The sequence below is a fragment of the Gopherus evgoodei genome, unplaced genomic scaffold, assembly GCF_007399415.2.
Source record: "Gopherus evgoodei ecotype Sinaloan lineage unplaced genomic scaffold, rGopEvg1_v1.p scaffold_49_arrow_ctg1, whole genome shotgun sequence".
Classification (NCBI taxonomy): domain Eukaryota; kingdom Metazoa; phylum Chordata; order Testudines; family Testudinidae; genus Gopherus; species Gopherus evgoodei.
In genome coordinates this window covers 380,369-400,212 of record NW_022060070.1, presented here as the reverse complement: position 1 = coordinate 400,212, position 19,844 = coordinate 380,369, and the positions used below count along the sequence as shown (strand labels likewise).

At 57.1% G+C, this 19,844-nt stretch overlaps 1 protein-coding gene across 2 annotated transcripts in view; it reads right to left on the bottom strand.

Annotated features, from left to right (window-relative positions):
* The window catches only part of LOC115643023 (F-box/WD repeat-containing protein 7-like), a 62,188-nt gene that overhangs the window by 10,928 nt on the left and 31,416 nt on the right, over nt 1-19,844 (bottom strand). Inside the window, exons 3-6 of one of the 2 annotated variants that reach the window (XM_030546784.1) lie at nt 7,949-8,281; nt 2,128-2,210; nt 1,678-1,840; nt 42-176 (exon numbers count right to left, since the gene is read on the bottom strand). In XM_030546784.1, coding sequence (XP_030402644.1) covers nt 42-176; nt 1,678-1,840; nt 2,128-2,210; nt 7,949-8,281 — 714 coding nt within the window. The remainder of the gene's footprint in view (nt 1-41; nt 177-1,677; nt 1,841-2,127; nt 2,211-7,948; nt 8,282-19,844) is intronic. The other variant, XM_030546785.1, reaches the window with a different exon arrangement.

The window sequence follows — 19,844 nt, the reverse complement described above, 5'->3', positions numbered from 1 at the left end:
CTGCTCTGCCCCCAGGCTGGCCCCTCCCTCGCCCCACTCACCTCCTTGGGCAGCAGGGAGATGAAGTCTCTCTGGAACTGCGGCTCAATCACCTGCATCATGTACTTGATCTGGGAGGGCTCGCAGCGGTCGATGAGCTCGTCCAGCGCCAGCAGCTTCTCCGGGCCGCTCCACCTCTGGGCGGGACAGAGAGTGTGGCCAGGCCTGTGCGCCTGCAGCTGTGCCCCGCCAGGCCTGGCCCCCTGCCCAGACCCTCTCTCCCCTCCGGGTCCCAGCCCCCTGCCCAGCCGCCCCTCCCCCCACCATCCCAGCCCCCTGCCCAGACCCTCTCCCTCCCCGCCCCAGGTCCCAGCCCCCTGCCCAGCCGCCCCTCCCCCCACCATCCCAGCCCCCTGCCCAGACCCTCTCCCTCCCTGCCCCAGGTCCCAGCCCCCTGCCCAGCCGCCCCCGCCCCCCACCATCCCAGGCTCCTGCCCAGACCCTCTCCCTCCCTCCCCCAGGTCCCAGCCCCCTGCCCAGCCGCCCCCTGGTCCCAACCCCCTGCCCAGCTGCCCCCTGCCCCTCGATCCCAGCCCCCTGCCCAGACCCTCTCCCTCCCTCCCCCAGGTCCCAGCCCCCTGCCCAGCCGCCCCCTGGTCCCAACCCCCTGCCCAGCTGCCCCCTGCCCCTCGATCCCAGCCCCCTGCCCAGCCCCTCTCTTTCCCCCCTCTATCCCAGCTCTCTGCCCAGCCGCCCCCTCAACCATGGGCCCAACCCCCTGCCCAGACCCTCTTCCCTCCCTGGGGCCCAACCCCCTGTCCAGCCGCCCCTCCTCGCACGGTTCCTGCCCCCTTTCACTCCTGGTGCCAGCCCCCTGCCCAGCTCCTCTTCCACCACCCCAGGTCCCAGCCCAGCCACCCCCTCCCCCCTGGTCCCAACCCCCTACCCAGCTGCTCTTCCCCCTCGGGTCCCAACCCCCTGCCCAGACCCTCCCCCCGGCCCCAACGCCCGGCCAAGCTGCCCCCTCAACCACAGTCCCAGCGCCTCATCCAGCCACATCCTCCCCCCTGGGTCCCAGCCCCCTGCTTAGTCGCCCCCGCCCACCCCTGCCTCAGCCAGCTTTCCAGTGCCTACGGGGTGGGGGGCCTGCGCCCTGCCCCATGGACAGGGAAATGGTAAACCTGCCCCGTGTCCCCTGAGCTAGGGAGGCAGGGCTGAGAGGGCCCCGGGAAGGGGGGCAAGTGAGAATGGGGGCCAATGGCCTCGCTTGCACTCAGGCAGTGTAACCGAGGGACCATTGGGGCGGGGAGGGGGCTCTGCAGGGGGCTAAGGGGGCAGCTTGGCAGGGAGCTGGGACCATTGTTACTGTGTTTTCCTTTAGCTGAGGCTGGAAAATCTCTCATGTTTTGAACCTGGTCCCCCACCTTCCAGGATCCCCCCCCGCGGCTCCGTCCCCCCAGCGGCCGCCCCTCCCCGGGGATCCCCCCCCGTGGCTCCATCCCCCCAGCGGCCGCCCCTCCCCGGGGATCCCCCCCCGCGGCTCCATCCCCCCAGCGGCCGCCCCTCCCCAGGGATCCCCCCCTGCGGCTCCGTCACCCCCCCAACATGCTCTCCGTCTGTGCCCAGAGACAGCATGACACTGGAGGGACCACTGGATGGGGTCCTCGCAGTGCTGATGGGGAGAAGCCAGTCCCCTACCTGAAAGGTGCGGAGCCAGTCCTGCAGCTCTGGGGGCGGGGCAACCGAGGGGATGCGGCGCCGGCGGCCTTGGCCCGGCTTGGCGTTGCGCAGGTCCCCAAAGGTGGTGGTGGGGCTGGGAATGCAGGGGCCCAGCGTCCTGGGGCCAGAACCATGGATAGACCCAACAGGTGAGACACAACAGCACCAGAGAAGTCATCTAGACCCCCATCCCCATTCCCAAGAGCCAACTCCCAGCCCCACCACTTGCCAGACTCCCCCATCCCAAGAACCAACTGCATCCATCCCACACAACTCACCGGCCCCCAAATCCCAGCCTTGCCCCACCCGGTTCCCCTTCGCCCAGCCGAGCAGCCCTGGGGGCCGTGAGCCAGTGACCGGGGGGGGGGGGGGAAAACTGGTAAGTGGTGACCCCTTTTCCAGCCTGCCCCAGGACAGCCCAACGCTCACCTGCCGTACTCGGAGCCCTTGCAGAGCTTCTTGCCAGGGGACAGGGCCCTGCTGTCCAGGCCGTTCTCTGACTTCCGCTTCATCTGCAAGCAGACGGGGGTGAGGTGGGGTGAGGCCAGGGGAGCTAGGGAGTCCCCAGGGGAGAGGCAGGGCAGGGATCTCTGAAGACAGCCCGAGGGCCAGCTCCCAGCAGAGGAGGAGCCTGACTCAAGCAGCAGTGGGGGACCCGCAGCAGCATAGGAGCCTGGGCCCCAAGCCCAGCCCTGCAGGGAGGAGACACCCCTTGCAGCACCCCCTCAGGGCTGGAGCTTCCCAGCCCACTAGCCTCCAAGGCAACGTGTGTCAGGCCCAGAGTGGCCCCTACACCAAGCCGGAGATCTGCTCCGCTCCAGGCCCAGGCTACTCTCCAGGGAGGCTGGGCCCGAGGCCAGGCAGGGCCACGGTGCAGTCCCAGACACTGACCCCTCCAGAGGCAGCTGTATGAAGAGCCGGGGGTTCCACCCCCAAAGGCCAGGACAAGAAGCAAAGGATGAACAGCAAATGCTGGTGGGAGCTGAAGGCTGGCCACTCCCCGCGGTGCAGCCAGCTGGCTTCTGGAGAAACCCACCAGGGATCCCCTGCCCTCCTCCGCCCGGACCCAGTACCGGCCCCCTGCCCTCCTCCGCCCGGACCCAATACCACCCTGAACAGACTAGGCTGACCAGATAGCAAGTGTGAAAAATCGGGACTGGGAGTGGGGGGTAATAGGACCCTATATAAGAAAAAGCCCGAAATATTGGGACTGTCCCTAGAAAATCGAGACATCTGGTCACCCAACAACAGACAGAGACCCCGTACCACCCCCAAACAGACAGAGACCCCGTACCACCATCACCCCCATATCACCCCCAAACAGACAGAGACCCCATACCACCTCCTGACAGACAAGGTTCCCTCTAATTTTTTCCATCCATGTGCAGAACAAATGCAGTTATGTGCACTGAAGTGTGTGTGGATGTGTTCCACCAGTAGAAACAAAAACCCTAGATACAATATATATTTTTAAAAAGTTACCATAGGGATAACTACTCCAGCCAGGACAGGTTGGGCATTTTAAAACTCACTACTCAAAAAATTAAATTTAAGTGTAAGAGAGAAATAAAAATTACGAAATGCAGAGACCAGCCAAAACACCAAAACAACACTGAAAGAATAAAATTACAGAGAATATATGTGCATTGCAGGAACGACCAAGAAGTAACAACAAACAAAAATAACACAAGTTTGTGTTGGGAGGGGAGTGTGAAAGACTGTGTGTAGAGAGACAGACTGTGTGTGTGCGCGCAGAGAGACACAAACTGTGTGTGTGTAGACACAGTGTCTGTCTGTAGAGAGACAATGTGTGTGTATATAGAGACACAGACTCTGCGAATGTAGACACAATGTCTGTCTGTAGAGAGACACTGTGTGTGTATATAGAGACACAGACTCTGCGAATGTAGACACAATGTCTGTCTGTAGAGAGACACTGTGTGTGTATATAGAGACACAGACTCTGCGAATGTAGACACAATGTCTGTCTGTAGAGAGACTCTGTGTGTGTATATAGAGACACAGACTCTGCGAATGTAGACACAATGTCTGTCTGTAGAGAGACTCTGTGTGTGTATATAGAGACACAGACTCTGCGAATGTAGACACAATGTCTGTCTGTAGAGAGACTCTGTGTGTGTATATAGAGACACAGACTCTGCGAATGTAGACACACACAGACTGTGTGAGAGACACAGAGAGAGAGAGATCGTGTGTGCTGGGTAAGTCTCGGAGAGACCGGGTGCTGTCTCTAAGGTAAAGGCACTCGCTCACCAGCTTTCAGACCCTCGGGGGGTCCCCTCTCCCCTGCTGGGCTGCAGGGGGACATCCTGACCAACACCGCCCCACCCCGCACCACCAGCAGGGGGGTCCCTGGAGCAGCAGGGGCTCCAAGGCAGAGGCTGCAAAGCAGCGGGGGATGGGCAGCTGAACACAGGCTGCTGGCAGGACAAGAGCTCCCCCGAATCCACTGCCGGGCACTTCAATCAGCTTAGTGGGAACAGAGCCGACAGTCCCCATGCCAACCCCCCTCCTGAGACCCCATGCCACCTTCCCCCCGACAGAGAGATTCAGACTCATCGACTTTAAGGTCAGAAGGGACCATTATGATGGTCTAGTCTGACCTCCTGCACAGTGCAGACCATAGAATCTCACCCACCCACTCCTGTAACAAACCCCTGGGCATATTTACTGGTAATAGTCAAAGATCAATTAAATGTCAAAATTCCTAACCCTATCCCCTCATACCATCCCCTCCATAAACTTATCAAGCTTGGTCTTGAAGCCAGATATGTCTTTTGCCCCCACTACTCCCCTTGGAAGGCTGTTCCAGAACTTCACTCCTCTAATGGTTAGAAACCTTCATCTAATTTCAAGTCTAAACTTCCTAGTGTCCAGTTTATACCCATTCGTTCTTGTGCCTACATTAGTACTAAACTTAAATAATTCCTCTCCCTCCCTAACGTTAACCCCCCTGATATATTTATATAGAGCAAGCATATCCCCCCTCAGCCTTCTTTTGGCCAGGCTAAACAAGCCAAGCTCTTTGAGTCTCTTTTCATAAGACAGGTTTACCATTCCTCGGATCATCCTAGGAGCCCTTCTCTGTACCTGTTCCAGTTTGAATTAAGGTCATCCACATCTTCCTGTAGGATATCCCGGTCCTTCTCTGTATTGGCAATATCTCCCAGCTTTGTGTCATCCACACTCCCAATTTTGTGCCAAGGTCAGTAATAAAAATGTTAAGTAAGACTAGACCCAAGACCGATCTCAGAGGAACTCCACTAGTAACCTCCTTCCAGCCTGACAGTTCACCTTTCAGTCCGACCCGTTGTTGTCTCCCCTTTAACCAGTTCCTTATCCACCTTTCAATTTTCATATTGATACCCATCTTCTCCAATTTAGCTAATAAATTCCCTATATGGAACTGTATCAAATGCCTTACTGAAATCGAGGTAAATTAGATCCACTGCATTTCCTTTATCTAGAAAATCTGTTACCTTCTCAAAGAAGGAGATCAGGTTGGTTTGGCATGATCTCCCTTTTGTTAAACCATGTTGTATTTTACTCCAAATACCATTGACCTCAATGTCCTTAACTACTTTCTCCTTCAAAATTTTTTCCAAGACTTTGCATACTACAGATGTCAAACTGACATGCCTGTAGTTACCTGCATCACCTTTTTTTCCTTTCTTAAAGATAGGAACTATGTTAGCAATTCTCCAGTCGCTCGGTACAACCCCTGAGTTTACTGATTCATTAAAAATTCTTGTTAATGGGCTTGCAATTTCATGTGCCAGTTCCGTTAATATTCTTGGATGAAGATTATCTGGGCCCCCTGATTCTGTCCCATTAAGATGTTCGAGTTTGGCTTCTGCCTCGGATGTGGTAATATCTACCTCCATATCCTCATTCCCATTTGTCATCCTGCCATTATTCCTAAGCTCCTCATTAGCCTCATTAAAGACTGAGGCAAAGTATTTGTTTAGATACTGGGCCATGCCACCCTCGAGACCCCGTGCCACCCTCCCACGCACAGACCCCTGCTGCCCCCCACAGACTGACCCCATGCCCCCCCACAGAGACCTCATGCCAATCTCCCATGCACAGACCCCGTGCCACCGCCCCCCCGACTGACCCCGTGCCCCCCCGAGAGACCCTGTGCCATCCCCCACCCACAGACCCCATGCCACTGCCTCCCCCAGACCGACCCCGTGCCACCCCCGACAGACTGACCCCGTACCACCCCCCTTACAGATCGACCAACCCTGTGCTGTCCCCAACAGACCCTGTACCACCCCTGACAGACAGACCCTCCCCATTAGATGCCCCATACCACCCCCACCTCTCGACAGACCAACCGATCCGGTACCACCACCGCCCTGTGACAGACAGACCAACCCCAAATCCCACCACCCCTCGACAGACAGAGCCAGTACCATCCCCATCCCCCAACAGACCAACCCCATATCCCACCACCCCTCGACAGACAGAGCCAGTACCACCCCCATCTTCCGACAGACCAACCCCATATCCCACCACCCCTCGACAGACAGAGCCAGTACCACCCCCATCTCCCGACAGACCAACCCCATATCCCACCACCCCTCGACAGACAGAGCCAGTACCATCCCCATCCCCCGACAGACCAACCCCATATCCCACCACCCCTCGACAGACAGAGCCAGTACCACCCCCATCTCCCGACAGACCAACCCCATATCCCACCACCCCTCGACAGACAGAGCCAGTACCACCCCCATCTCCCGACAGACCAACCCCATATCCCACCACCCCTCGACAGACAGAGCCAGTACCATCCCCATCCCCCAACAGACCAACCCCATATCCCACCACCCCTCGACAGACAGAGCCAGTACCACCCCCATCTCCCGACAGACCAACCCCATATCCCACCACCCCTTGACAGACAGAGCCAGTACCATCCCCATCCCCCAACAGACCAACCCCATATCCCACCACCCCTCGACAGACAGAGCCAGTACCATCCCCATCCCCCGACAGACCAACCCCATATCCCACCACCCCTCGACAGACAGAGCCAGTACCATCCCCATCTCCCGACAGACCAACACCATATCCCACCACCCCTTGACAGACAGAGCCAGTACCATCCCCATCCCCCAACAGACCAACCCCATATCCCACCACCCCTCGACAGACAGAGCCAGTACCACCCACATCTCCCGACAGACCAACCCCATATCCCACCACCCCTCAACAGACAGAGCCAGTACCATCCCCATCCCCCAACAGACCAACCCCATATCCCACCACCCCTCGACAGACAGAGCCAGTACCACCCCCATCTCCCGACAGACCAACCCCATATCCCACCACCCCTCGACAGACAGAGCCAGTACCATCCCCATCCCCCAACAGACCAATCCCATATCCCACCATCCCTCGACAGACAGAGCCAATACCACCCCCATCTCCCGACAGACAGAGCCAGTACCACCCTCATCCCCCGACAGACCAACCCCATATCCCACCACCCCTCGACAGACAGAGCCAGTACCACCCCCATCCCCCGACAGACCAACCCCATATCCCACCACCCCTCGACAGACAGAGCCAGTACCACCCCCATCTCCCGACAGACAGAGCCAGTACCACCCTCATCCCCCGACAGACCAACCCCATATCCCACCACCCCTCGACAGACAGAGCCAGTACCACCCTCATCCCCCGACAGACCAACCCCATATCCCACCACCCCTCGACAGACAGAGCCAGTACCACCCCCATCCCCCGACAGACCAACCCCATATCCCACCACCCCTCGACAGACAGAGCCAGTACCACCCCCATCTCCCGACAGACAGAGCCAGTACCACCCCCATCCCCCGACAGACCAACCCCATATCCCACCACCCCTCGACAGACCCTGTACCACCCCCATCCCCGACAGAGCCAGTACCACTCCCATCCCCCTGACAGACAGACCAACCCCATACCCCCAAGCTAGAACTGACCCTGCCCTGCAGGGCTCCTTGTTCCACTCAGGCGGTGGGTGGGGAAATCCAGGTTCAATCTCTGCTCTACTCTGGTGCTGTCCACTTCTCCTCCAGCCACACAATGCCCCCCCCACCCAATGTGGTACAGGGCTGCCCCAGGGTCCATTTCCTTTGTTCCCGGGGGGAGCCATCAGCCGATGCCCCACGGCAGCCCCCAGTCCCATACGTGCTTGTCCCCAACAGATTTGCAACTGCCCTGCGCCCATTACCTTTGGCCGCACGTGTCGGATGAGACTGCCCTCCTCGGTCCTCTCCAGATAGTCAATCCAGCGCTCGCCAATGGTGTAATAGAAATAGACGTCACTGCCGTCCTCCCCTTCATCACTGCAGCAGCTCCCCTCCTCCTCCTCCTCCTCCTGCGCCCCACAGACTCTGGAGCTGACGGGCTCCAGCCGCGCAAGGCTGGCCGGCTCCTCAGGCTCCTGCCCCGCTCGCACTCTGGAGCCATCGGACTCTGGACCAGAACCCCCTTCGACACCCGAGCAATCCGATTCCTCTGACTCCCAGGCAGCCTGGACACCGTTCTCCTCCTCAGCCAGCATCTGCAAGACACAGCGGTGCGGGGTCAGGGGTCTGCACACCCCCAGGCAGCTCACTGGTGGGGTCTTGGTGGGGAACAGTTTCTTCTGCCGACAGCCAGGCGCTGCAGGGCAGAGTGCAGGGATGGTGGGGCACCACCCTGGTGCACAGGACCCCGAACTGAGAACGTGAGGGCCAAGGGGTCCCTTCTCCCACAGCCAGAGAGACGCTTCAGGAACAAGCAAGACCCAGGCTGAGGGAAGGGCCACAGGCAGCTGGCAGATGGTCGGGCAGGATGGCATGCCAAGCCCAGCTAGCAACACGGGCTGAGATGCAGGAAGGCAGCAGCAGAGCAAGGACTGAAGATGGGAAAAGGGGTCTTCCCAATCTCTGGGGAGAGGGTGGCTTTGTCGCCCTGGCATGGGAGATGAATGAGGCATTAGACTTCTCTCCTGCCAGGCTCTCTCCTGTAGTGGCTCTGCAGCCACAGAGACAGGGCCATCTGGTCTCCCCACCAGGAGTCCTGGCTCAGAGAACCAGCCCCCACAATGGGGTGGCAAGGAGGCAGGGCCTCCCGCTCCCTGGTTGAGGTGAGATCAGAGATGCAGTGGGCCTGGGGCTCCCACAGAGCCAGGTGCAGCTTCCAGCTGAGAAGGGGGAAGACTGGCAACTGACATGCCTGGGCATGGGTGTACAGCACCAGTACCGCATTCCCAAAGGCTGCCAGGGCCTGTAGCCACCCAGCAGGGCCCCAGAACCCCCAGCACACAGGGCTGGAAGTCATGCACACTCTGCTAGTGCAGTAACCCCAGTGCTCCCAACCCAGCAGCACTTAGCTGCCTTAACAGCTGTCCGCAGCACTAACAGTGGAGCCAGGACCTGTCCAAGACTGGAGCAGACCCAACCAGAGTTCTGCAGGTCCAGCTCCACTTGCCTGGCTCCTGGCAGCAAACTGGACCCTGCACCAGCTGGTTGCCAAAGGGCAGATGCTGGAGGGACAGAGTGACTTCCCCTTCAGACCAGACAGCCCAGGGCAGGGCACAGACTTCGCTCTGGATTCTTCTCAGATCTTGAGAAACTGGAGCTTCCAAAAACGATAGATAATTTTTGAACACCCAACACCAGAATCTCTATCCTGGATCGCAAACAGCCACAGCCAAACCATCCCTGGCCTGGAAGCAGGCAGCTGCCTAGGGACCAGGGTCAGCAGCCAGTTACATTGGATGAGAGCGAAGAGAGACATGCCCCAACCAGTAACAAACACGTGGCTCCTTAGAAGGGCTAGTTCCTAAAGCCTAGGGGAAATGTGGACAGGGAAACGTGGATAGAAATGGGAAGCTCGCGATGAGGCTGTTCGATGGCCAAAAAGCCAACATGCCCCCAAGGAAGAGTTCACTTGGCTGGCAGCCCACCCTGTTCAGTGGGGAAGTGAAGGCAGCAATTAGACATCAAAAAGCAGCATAGAACGAATCCTGTCCCAGGAGGCAACCAAGGCACCCAGCCCTTTGCTCATCATCCCGACACTGCCAGGCCTGAGCGGGAGCAGATCAGCAGTGAGGATGGGACTCTGGGAGCAAGGGGGAACAGGCTGTGTTCTTGTCCACCCTCCCAGTGGAGAATCTGGCATTACGGTGCATCACAAATTGAATATGAGTCAACAAAGTGATGCAGTTATGAAAAAGGCTAATGTTCCAGGATGTATAACAGGAATGTTGTACATAAGACATGAAAGGTAAATGTCCCACTCAACTCAGCACTGGTGAGGCCTTGGCTGGATTATTGTGTCCAGTTCTGGGTGCCGCACTTTAAGAAAGATGTAGACAATTGGAGACAGTTGAGAAAAAAGCAACACAAGTGATAAAAGGTTTAGCACATCTGACCTATGGCGAAAGGTTGAAAAATGGAGCATGAGTAGTCCTAAGACTAAAAAAAGCATGTGTGTGAGTGTGTCATGTTATTGATTGGAACTGGGACCATATAGAAATGGTTGCAACCAAAGTCCTATAGTGGCACCAAATTCTGTATAAAGGGGGTCAAATGAGGTGTTTAAGATAAGGTTATGGTTTGCTGGTTATGATTACGCTGTCTATATGTGTGAATCAATTTTGTAGTTGAAGTTATGAATACTGGCTCTAAACTGTATTTCAAACTTGTGCTGTGCTTCTGGGTGACACCCCAGACAAGTTGGTGTTAGCTCTGCCTAGCATGCTTGATGGCCCATTAAGGACCATCAGCTACACAGCTGACCCATGGAGAGAAGGCAGATATGCCTTGTAACTCAGCAAAGTGCAGGGACTGGCCCATGTGACTCCAGACTCCATTTTGCTGTAATTTTCCACAGTAAGAACAAAGAGATGTTCTTACACCTGGAAAAGACTATAAAAGGCTGATGCCTCATCTCCATCTTGTCTTCAATTCTGCTTCTTACCTCTGGAGCAACTTTGCTACAAGAAAGCTCTGCACAAAGGACTGAATAACCCATCCCAGGGGGGATGTTCCAGAGACTTGATCTGAACCTGCAGTTTATTCTATCACTGCTACAAGCCTGAACTAAGAACTTGACCATCACTGTATGTAACTGATTCCATTTAACCAATTCTGGCTCTCATCTATATCTTGTTCCTTTTATGAATAAACCTTTAAATTTTAGATTCTAAAGGATTGGCAACAGCGTGATTTATGGATAAGATCTGATGTGTATATTGACCTGGGTCTGGGGCTTGGTCCTTTGGGATCAAGAGAACCTTTTTTCTTTTACTGGGGTGTTGATTTTCATAACCATTTGTCCCCATAACAAGTGGCACTGTTGGTGATACTGGGAAACTGGAGTGTCTAAGGGAATTGCTTGTGTGACTTTGGTCTCATCCCACTGGCTAACCACAAGTCCTCTTTGTCTGACTGGTTTGGTTTCCCTTAGAGGTGGAAAAACCCCAGCCTTGGGCTGTGACTGCCCTGTTTTAAGCAATTTGTCCTGAACTGGCACTCTCCGTTGGGTCCCGCTAGAACCAGCATCGTTACAGCGGGACATGATAACAGTCTTCATACATGTTAAGGGCTGTTACAGAGATGACAGTGATCAGTTTTTCTCCATGTTCACTGAAGGCAGGACATGAAGTAATGGGCTTAATCTGTAGCGAGATGTAGGTTAGATATTAGGAAAAACTTTGTAACTATAAGGATAGGATCTGGAATATAAGACTGGAATTAAGGCATACATTTTTAACAGTGAGCTAACTGGAACAATTTACCAAGGCTCATGGTGGATTCTCCCATCACTGACCCGTTTTAAACCAAGACGTTTTTCTAACCGCTCTGCTGTAGGAATTATTTAGGGGAAGTTCTGTGGCCTGGCTATATAGGAGGTCAGACTAGATCGCAATGGTCCCTTCTGGATTTAGAATCTATGAATCACGAATAGGCTTCTAGGGGAAGATGTGGAATCCCCATAATTGGAGGTTTTTAAGAACAGCTTAGACAGACACCTGTCAAGGATGGTCTAGATATACCTGGTCTTGTCAGCGGAGGGGTCTGGCCAAGACAACCTCTGGCGGTCCCTTCCATACCTACATTTTTATGATTCTATAAATTAGATGTTACAAAGTGCAGAAAATTAATAAGGGAAGCTAAGGACGTCAGGGAAAAATCCATGCCTGGGCCACTACAGACAATAAGGAGTTTTTTAAGTATATCAGGGACAAAAGAAATCCTAGTATTGATGTAGGCCCATTACTAGATGAAGACAATAGAACAGTTAATAAGGATGCAGAAAAGGTAGGAGAGTTCAATAAATATTTCTGTTCTATATCTAGAAACAAGCAAGAAGTATTCGTAACACATGAGGATGCTGAAGTATTTTCCAGACCAGTAGTAACTTAGGAGGACGTTAGGCAACATCTACTAGGGTATACACATTTTTAAATCAGAAGACCCTAATAAATTGCACCCAAGAGTCATAAAGGAGCTGCCCTGAGGAGATCTCTGGCCCAATGATGTTAATTTGTAATCAACCTTGGGATACCGGGGAAATTTCAGAAACCCAAAAGAGTGCTATCTCTGTGGCAATATTTTAAAAAGGCAAGTGTGATGACACAGGTACCTACAGGCCAGTTAGCCTGACATCAATCTCATACAAATAATGGAAAAGCTGCTACATGATTCAATCAAAACAGAATTAAAAGCCGGGAAGATAAATTAATGCCAGTTAAAATGGTTTTGTGGAAAACAGGTGGCCAAACTGATCTCATTTCATTCTTCGAGGTAACAAGTTTGGCTGACACACAAAATTATTCAAGGACTGGAGACCCAAGGGCAAGAGACCTAAAGAGCTCCAGGGGTCGGCAACCTGCGGCACGCGAGCTGATTTTGAGTGGCACGCAGCTGCCTGCCGCGGTCCCGGCCCCCAGCCTAACTCAGTCCCCCCGCCCACCGCTCTCCCCTGTGGGGACAGGAGGCAGAAGCTTGGTCCTGGAGCAGCCAAGCTTCCCCCCCCCCGCTTCTTCTCCCCGGCGCGGTGCTTACCTGCCCTGCCCCCTCTCCGTCCCTGCGTCAATCAGCTGATGGCCCTAGCAAGGGGGCGGGGGAAGAGCGGCAGTGTGTGCACAGATCCATAGAGGAGATAGAGAGAGGTAGGGAGGGGTCCTGTGGGGGGGAGGAAACAGGGCATGTCCTGGGGTGGGAGCACTCCCACGAGCCGAGCACCCCAGCCCTCTTCCCTGAACCCCCCCCCACCCCAACACATACCCAGCCTTCCGCCCTGCATCCCCACAAGCCCATCCCCCTGTCCTGAACCCCCCCACAGCATCATCCCTCTGCCCTGACCCCTCCCACACTCAGCCTTCTGCCCTGCACCCCCCCACACCTCCAGCCTTCTGCCCTGACCCTTGAACCCCCCCATACCCCCAGCCCTCTGCCCTGACCCTTGAACCCCCCCACAGCCTTCTGCCCTGCACCCCCATACCTCCATCCCTGCACCCCCCACACCCCCCAGCCCTCTAGCCTGAACCCCCCACCCCAACACACACCTAGCCTTCTGCCCTGCATCCCCACAAGCCCATCCCCCTGCCCTGAACCCCCCCACAGCATCATCCCTCTGCCCTGACCCCTCCCACACTAGCCTTCTGCCCTGCACCCCCCCACACCTCCAGCCTTCTGCCCTGACTCTTGAACCCCCACATACCCCCAGCCCTCTGCCCTGACCCTTGAACCCCCCCCACAGCCTTCTGCCCTGCACCCCCCACACCCGCCAGCCCTCTAGCCTGAACCCCCCACCCCAACACACACCCAGCCTTCTGCCCTGCAGCCCCACAACCCAATCCCCCTGCCCTGAACCCCCCCACAGCATCATCCCTCTGCCCTGACCCCTCCCACACTAGCCTTCTGCCCTGCACCCCCCCACAGCTCCAGCTTTCTGCCCTGACCCTTGAACCCCCACATACCCCCAGCCCTCTGCCCTGACCCTTGAACCCCCCCACAGCCTTCTGCCCTGCACCCCCCACACTCCCCAGCCCTCTAGCCTGAACCCCCCACCCCAACACACACCCAGCCTTCTGCCCTGCAGCCCCACAACCCCATCCCTCTGCCCTGAACCCGCCCACAGCCCCATCCCTCTGCCCTGACCCCCACACACACTCGGCCTTCTGCCCTGCACACCCACACACCCCCAGCCCTCTGCCCTGACCCTTGAACCCCCCCACAGCCTTCTGCCCTGCACCCCCCAGCCCTCTAGCCTGAACCCACCACCCCAACACACACCCAGCCCTGTCCTGCACCCCCCATACACACTCAGCCCTCTGCCCTGCACCCTTGAACCCCCCACCCCAACACACACCCAGCCTTCTGCCCTGCACCCCCACAGTCCAATCCCCCTGCCCTGAACCCCCCCACAGCATCATCCCTCTGCCCTGACCCCTCCCACACTCATCCTTCTGCCCTGCACCCCCACACAGCCCCAGCCATCTGCCTTGACCCTAGAACCCCGCCCCACAGCCTTCTGCCCTGCACCCCCCATACCTCCATCCCTGCACCCCCCACACACCCCCACCCCAACACACACCCAGCCTTCTGCCCTGCAGCCCCACAACCCCATCCCTCTGCCCTGAACCCGCCCACAGCCCCATCCCTCTGCCCTGACCCCCACACACACTCGGCCTTCTGCCCTGCACCCCCACACACCCCCAGCCCTCTGCCCTGACCCTTGAACCCCCCCACAGCCTTCAGCCCTGCACCCCCCAGCCCTCTAGCCTGAACCCACCACCCCAACACACACCCAGCCCTGTCCTGCACCCCCCATACACACTCAGCCCTCTGCCCTGCACCCTTGAACCCCCCACCCCAACACACACCCAGCCTTCTGCACTGCACCCCCACAGTCCCATCCCTTTGCCCTGAACTCCCCCACAGTCCCATCCCTTTGCCCTGACCTCACACATACACTCAGCCTTCTGCCCTGCACCCCCCCACACCCAGCCCTCTGCCCTGACCCTTGACCCCCCCACACCCAGCCTTCTGCCCTACACCCCCCACACATCCAGCCCTCTGCCCTGATCCCTGAACCCCCCATACACCTCAGTCCTTGGCCCTGAACCTCCTCCCCCAGCCCTCTGCCCTGATCCCTGAAACTCTCCCCTCCCCCAGGTATGGGGTTCCAGCCGCAGGCCCTGCTCAGCCCGCTGCCAGCCTAGGTGAACAGAACCCCAGGATGGCAGTGAGCTGAGCAAGCTGGTGGCATATGTGATGGAGTAGGGACTGTCTGTATGGGGGATGGGAGAGCCGGGGATGTCTTTAGGTGAGGGACAGGATCTAAGCCTGTGTAACCTGAGCCAGGTGGTGGGCGGGGGGAGGTGTGTCAGCACCTTTGCCCGGGAAGCTGGACAAAGGAAGGGGCCGGCTGGAGGAAGTGCAGTTCAGTTTCAGTTTTGGGCTGGGTGGTTGGAATTCAGGGAATCCTAAACTGGGATCCAAAGACCCTGAACCCCCAGAAGGACTCGATTGAGGGGTCCAGGCTGTGCCTGTAACCTGCATTCCTGCTGTCCAATAAACCTTCTGTTTTACTGGCTGGCTGAGAGTCACTGTGAGTCCCAGGAAGAGGGGTGCAGGGCCAGACTCCCCCACACTCCGTGACAACTGGTGGCAGCGGCGGGAGATACTGCACCCCGTGGACGGCGCTTCCTGCAGTAAGTGACTGGGGAGCAGTAAAACGAAGGGACGACTTCAGGGGTGATTAACCCCTGGGAGTGTGTGCCCAGTGAGAAGGACTTTGCAGTAACAGGGTCCCCTGGGGGATTGCAGTGAGTGGTCCCAGGGGCGAAGGAGTCTGCAGCTCAACCCTGGCAGAGAGGTGATGACCTCAAGAAGGGCTGGTGCACTGGGGGTCTCCCTGGAAACCGTGGGGAGTGACAAGCCCCCCGGCCTGTGAGTGCCCAGCAGGAAGACGTTTGCCCAGCGGCACAAGTGCGACCTGCTGGAGCTGTGCAAGCAGAGGGGGCTGCGCAGAGGGAGGCTCACCAAGGACCAGCTGATTGCCCAGCTGGAGGAAGGAGATCGCTTGAATGAACGGAGCCCTGTCTCTGGGGGAAGCAGCCTGGCAGATGCAGCGCAGGCACCAGTGTCTGTCCCCGCTGGGAGGGGTCAGCCGGAGGCTGAGGGCTTCCCGAGAGTCCCCCTTCCTATGCCTAGGGGAAGGCGGGGAGGAGCCCAGCCGCTACCGAGGGCACCGTGACACCCCCGGCCAGCAAGGGATCATCCCGGCGAAGCTCACCAGCCAGCAGGGGATCATCCTGGCGATGCTCGGCATCCGTGGAGCGGAAGCAGCTGGAATGGGAGAGAGAGCTAAAACTGAGAGAGCTGGAGGATCACGAGAGACAGAGGGAACATGAGGAGAGACAAAGACAGCGGGAACTGGAGGGGAGAGAGAGAGAGAGAGAGGGGCGGATTGGCTGGGACCCTGGAGGTTTTTCGCCTTCCCCTGCAGCGTGGGGCACGGGTCGCTTGCTGGTGATTTCTCTGCAGCTTGAGGTCTTCAAACCAATTTTGAGGATTTCAATAACTCGGTCCTGGGATAGGGGTTGTTATAAAATTGGATGGGTGGGGTTCTGTGGCCTGCCTTGTGCAGGAGGTCAGACTAGATGATCAGATTGGTCCCTTCTGGTCTATGAGTCTATGAACTGGAGTTGGCCAAGCTGAGGGGCAGCGAGCCCCCAGCTGCAGTGAGTGAGGGGGGGGCCAGGACTGCGCGGAGCTTTGATAAGTGCATCCTGGCCCAGCGTAAGGAGGGGCAGGACATGGATGACTTTCTGGATGCCTTTAAGACGGCCTGCGAGCTGCACCAGGTAGATCCTGCGGACAGGCTCCGAGTTCTTCCCCCCTTACTGGACCCCAAGGCCGTGGCATTGTACCGCCAGCTGGGAGAGGAGGAGAAAGGGAACAACGAACTGTTCAAGCAGGCCCTGCTGTGCGAGTCTGGGCTGACTCCTGAGATGTACCGGGAGAGGTTCCGGAGTCAGGATAAAACCCCTGAGGTCTCATATCTGGAACTGGCCGTCCGCATGGAGGGATACGCCAGCAAGTGGGCAGATGGGGCCCAGACGATGGGGGTCGTGGTTAAACTGCTGGTACTGGAGCAACTGTATGAGCGGTGCCCATCCGACCTGAGGCTGTGGTTGAGGGACCAAAAGCAAGAGAACCCGTGACATGCAGGGCGGCTGGCCGATGAGTTTGTGAAGAGCCGGTCGGGGGGTGGCAGGGAGGAGTTTCAAAGGAACAGGCCCGTCGCAATGCAGAGAGTCATCCTGGGACTTCCCAAAGGGGAAACAGGGAGAACCCCCTCCCAAGGGGAACGCCCAGTGTCAGGGACAACCGACCGGTTCGAGGGGACCAACGGGACATGAGCTGCTATCAATGTGGCCAGAGGGGCCATATACTGTCCCATTGCCCCAGGCTCAAGGACAGACTGAGCAGACCGACCCCACACCAGGTTAACTTGGTAGAGACCCAGCTGGATGAGGGGCAGTGTTCTCAGGAAAGGGGGGCTATCCGCATACCGACTGCGAAGGAGGGAGGAGGGCCCCAGGTCAGCTTCTCTGGGGGGTTGGATGCTTCAGGCTCCGAGTTTTTGGTCTACAGGGTGGGCGTGGGGCTGCCCCTCCGGAGAGAGTGCCTTGTTCCCCTGGAGGTAGATGAGAGGAAGGTAACTGGGTACTGGGACACGGGCGCAGAAGTGACGCTGGCCTGGCCCGGCCCGAGGTGGTGGCCTCAGATCGGATGGTGCCCAACACCTACCTGACCCTGATGGGCGTGGGCGGGACCCCATTCAAGTTGCCCGTGGCAAGGATACACCTGAAGTGGGGGGCCAAGGAGGGCCCCAAGGACGTGGGAGTACACCCATATTTGCCCACGGAGGTGTTAATGGGGGGAGGACCTGGAGGTCTGGCCAAGCAACATCCGGGTGCCCTGGTCGTGACCCGCAGTCAGAGTCAGCGCATGGCACTGCGCCCTGACAATGGGGAAGGTACCTTGCCTGAGGCGCAGGCCTAACCTGGTGGGGAGAGAACGCCCAGGGACACGGCTCAGAGAGGCTGCGGCCTCAGACCTCAGACCCAGCCAGCGAGAGAGAGCAGGTCCCCACCCCTGTCCCAGCTGCTGAGTTCCAGGCCGAGTTGCAGAAAGATCCCTCCTTGCGGAAGCCCAGGGACCGGGCTGACCTCAGTGCGGTACAGACCACAAGGAGAGGTTGCAAGGAGAGGTTCCTGTGGGAGAAGGGGTTCCTGTACCGAGAATGGGCTCCCCCCGGGGAAGCAGAGTCATGGGGGATCAGGAGGCAGCTGGTGGTTTTTCTTCGAGTGATTGCTCACATCCATTCCAGTTAGGTGTGCGCGCCGCGCGTGCACGTTCGTCAGAAACTTTTTACCCTAGCAACTCCAGTGGGCCGGCAGGTCACCCCCTAGAGTGGCGCCGCCATGGCGCTCCATATATACCCCTGCCGGCCCACCCGCTCCTCAGTTCCTTCTTACCGCCGTGTCGGTCGTTGGAACTGTGGAGCGCGGCATAGCTGCAAGCTACTGTACCTGGCCCATGACATCCCTCTCGCAGGGCACCAGGGAATCCGGCGCACCCGGCAGAGCCTGCTACAGAACTTTTACTGGCCTGGGGTCTTTACCCATGTCCGACAGTACTGTCAATCCTGTGACCCCTGCCAGAGGGTGGGGAAGGCCCGGGACAAGGGGAAAGCGGCTTTGAGGCCTTTACCCATCATAGAAGAACCTTTCCAGAAGGTGGCCATGGACATAGTGGGACCTCTCAGCAAGGCGACCCGGTCGGGGAAGAAATATATCCTGGTAGTGGTAGATTTCACCACTCACTACCCCGAGATGGTGGCCTTGCCCTCTATCGAAGCAGACACCATGGCAGATGCGCTGCTGACCATTTTCAGCCGGGTGGGGTTCCCCAAGGAAGTCTTAACGGACCAGGGGTCCAACTTCATGTCGACCCTGCTCCGGTGCTTGTGGGAGAAATGTGGGGTCCGGCACAACTGGGCCTCAGCGTATCACCCCCAGTCCAACGGGCTGGTGGAAAGGTTGAACAGCACGCTAAAGATGGTGCTAAAAACATTTATGAACCAGCACCCGCAGGACTGGGACAAGTACTTACCTCACCTGCTGTTCGCGTACAGGGAGATACCCCAGGAATCTACTGGGTATTCGCCTTTTGAATTGTCGTATGGAAGGAGGGTAAGGGGGCCCCTGCACCTGATGAGAGACGAATGGGAGGAGAAGGCCGCTCCTGATGGAGAGTGTCAGAAGGGTAGCCGTGTTAGTCTGGATCTGTAAAAGTAGCAAAGAATCCTGTATTCAATACCCACTTCGTCAGATGCATGTAGTGGAAATTTCCAGGGGCAGGTATATATATGCAGGCAAGCCAGAGATAATGAGGTTAGTTCAATCAGGGAGGATGAGCCCCTGTTCTAGCATTTGAGGTGTGAAAACCAAGGGAGGAGAAACTGGTTTTATAGTTGGCAAGCCATTCACAGTCTTTGTTCAATCCTGAGCTGATGGTGTCAAATTTGCAGATGAACTGAAGCTCAGTAGTTTCTCTTTGAAGTCTGGTCCTGAAGTTTTTTTGCTGCAGGATGGCCACCTTATGGTCTGCTATAGTGTGGCCAGGGAGGTTGAAGTATTCTCCTACAGGTTTTTGTATATTGCCATTCCTAATATCTGATTTGTGTCCATTTATCCTTTTCCGTAGTGACTGTCTGGTTTGGCCGATGTACATAGCAGAGGAGCATTGCTGGCGTATGATGGCATATATTACATTGGTGGACGTGCAGGTGAATGAACCGGTGATGGTGTGGCTGATCTGGTTAGGAAATATTATACACCTAAGCGCTAAGCTGATAGCTAGCATGCGATTTGAACGCTTGACTTGCTGCTCTACACTAGAAAGCTCTTTCCTCCAGGCCACGGGCTCACAGCGATGGAGAGTCAGTGGTGGAGTATGTCCTGACCTGCAAGCCAGTATGGACAAGTTTTCATCTGCATGCAACAACTTCGGTCTCACCATTAACATCAAGAAGACTGAGGTCATGCACCAGCC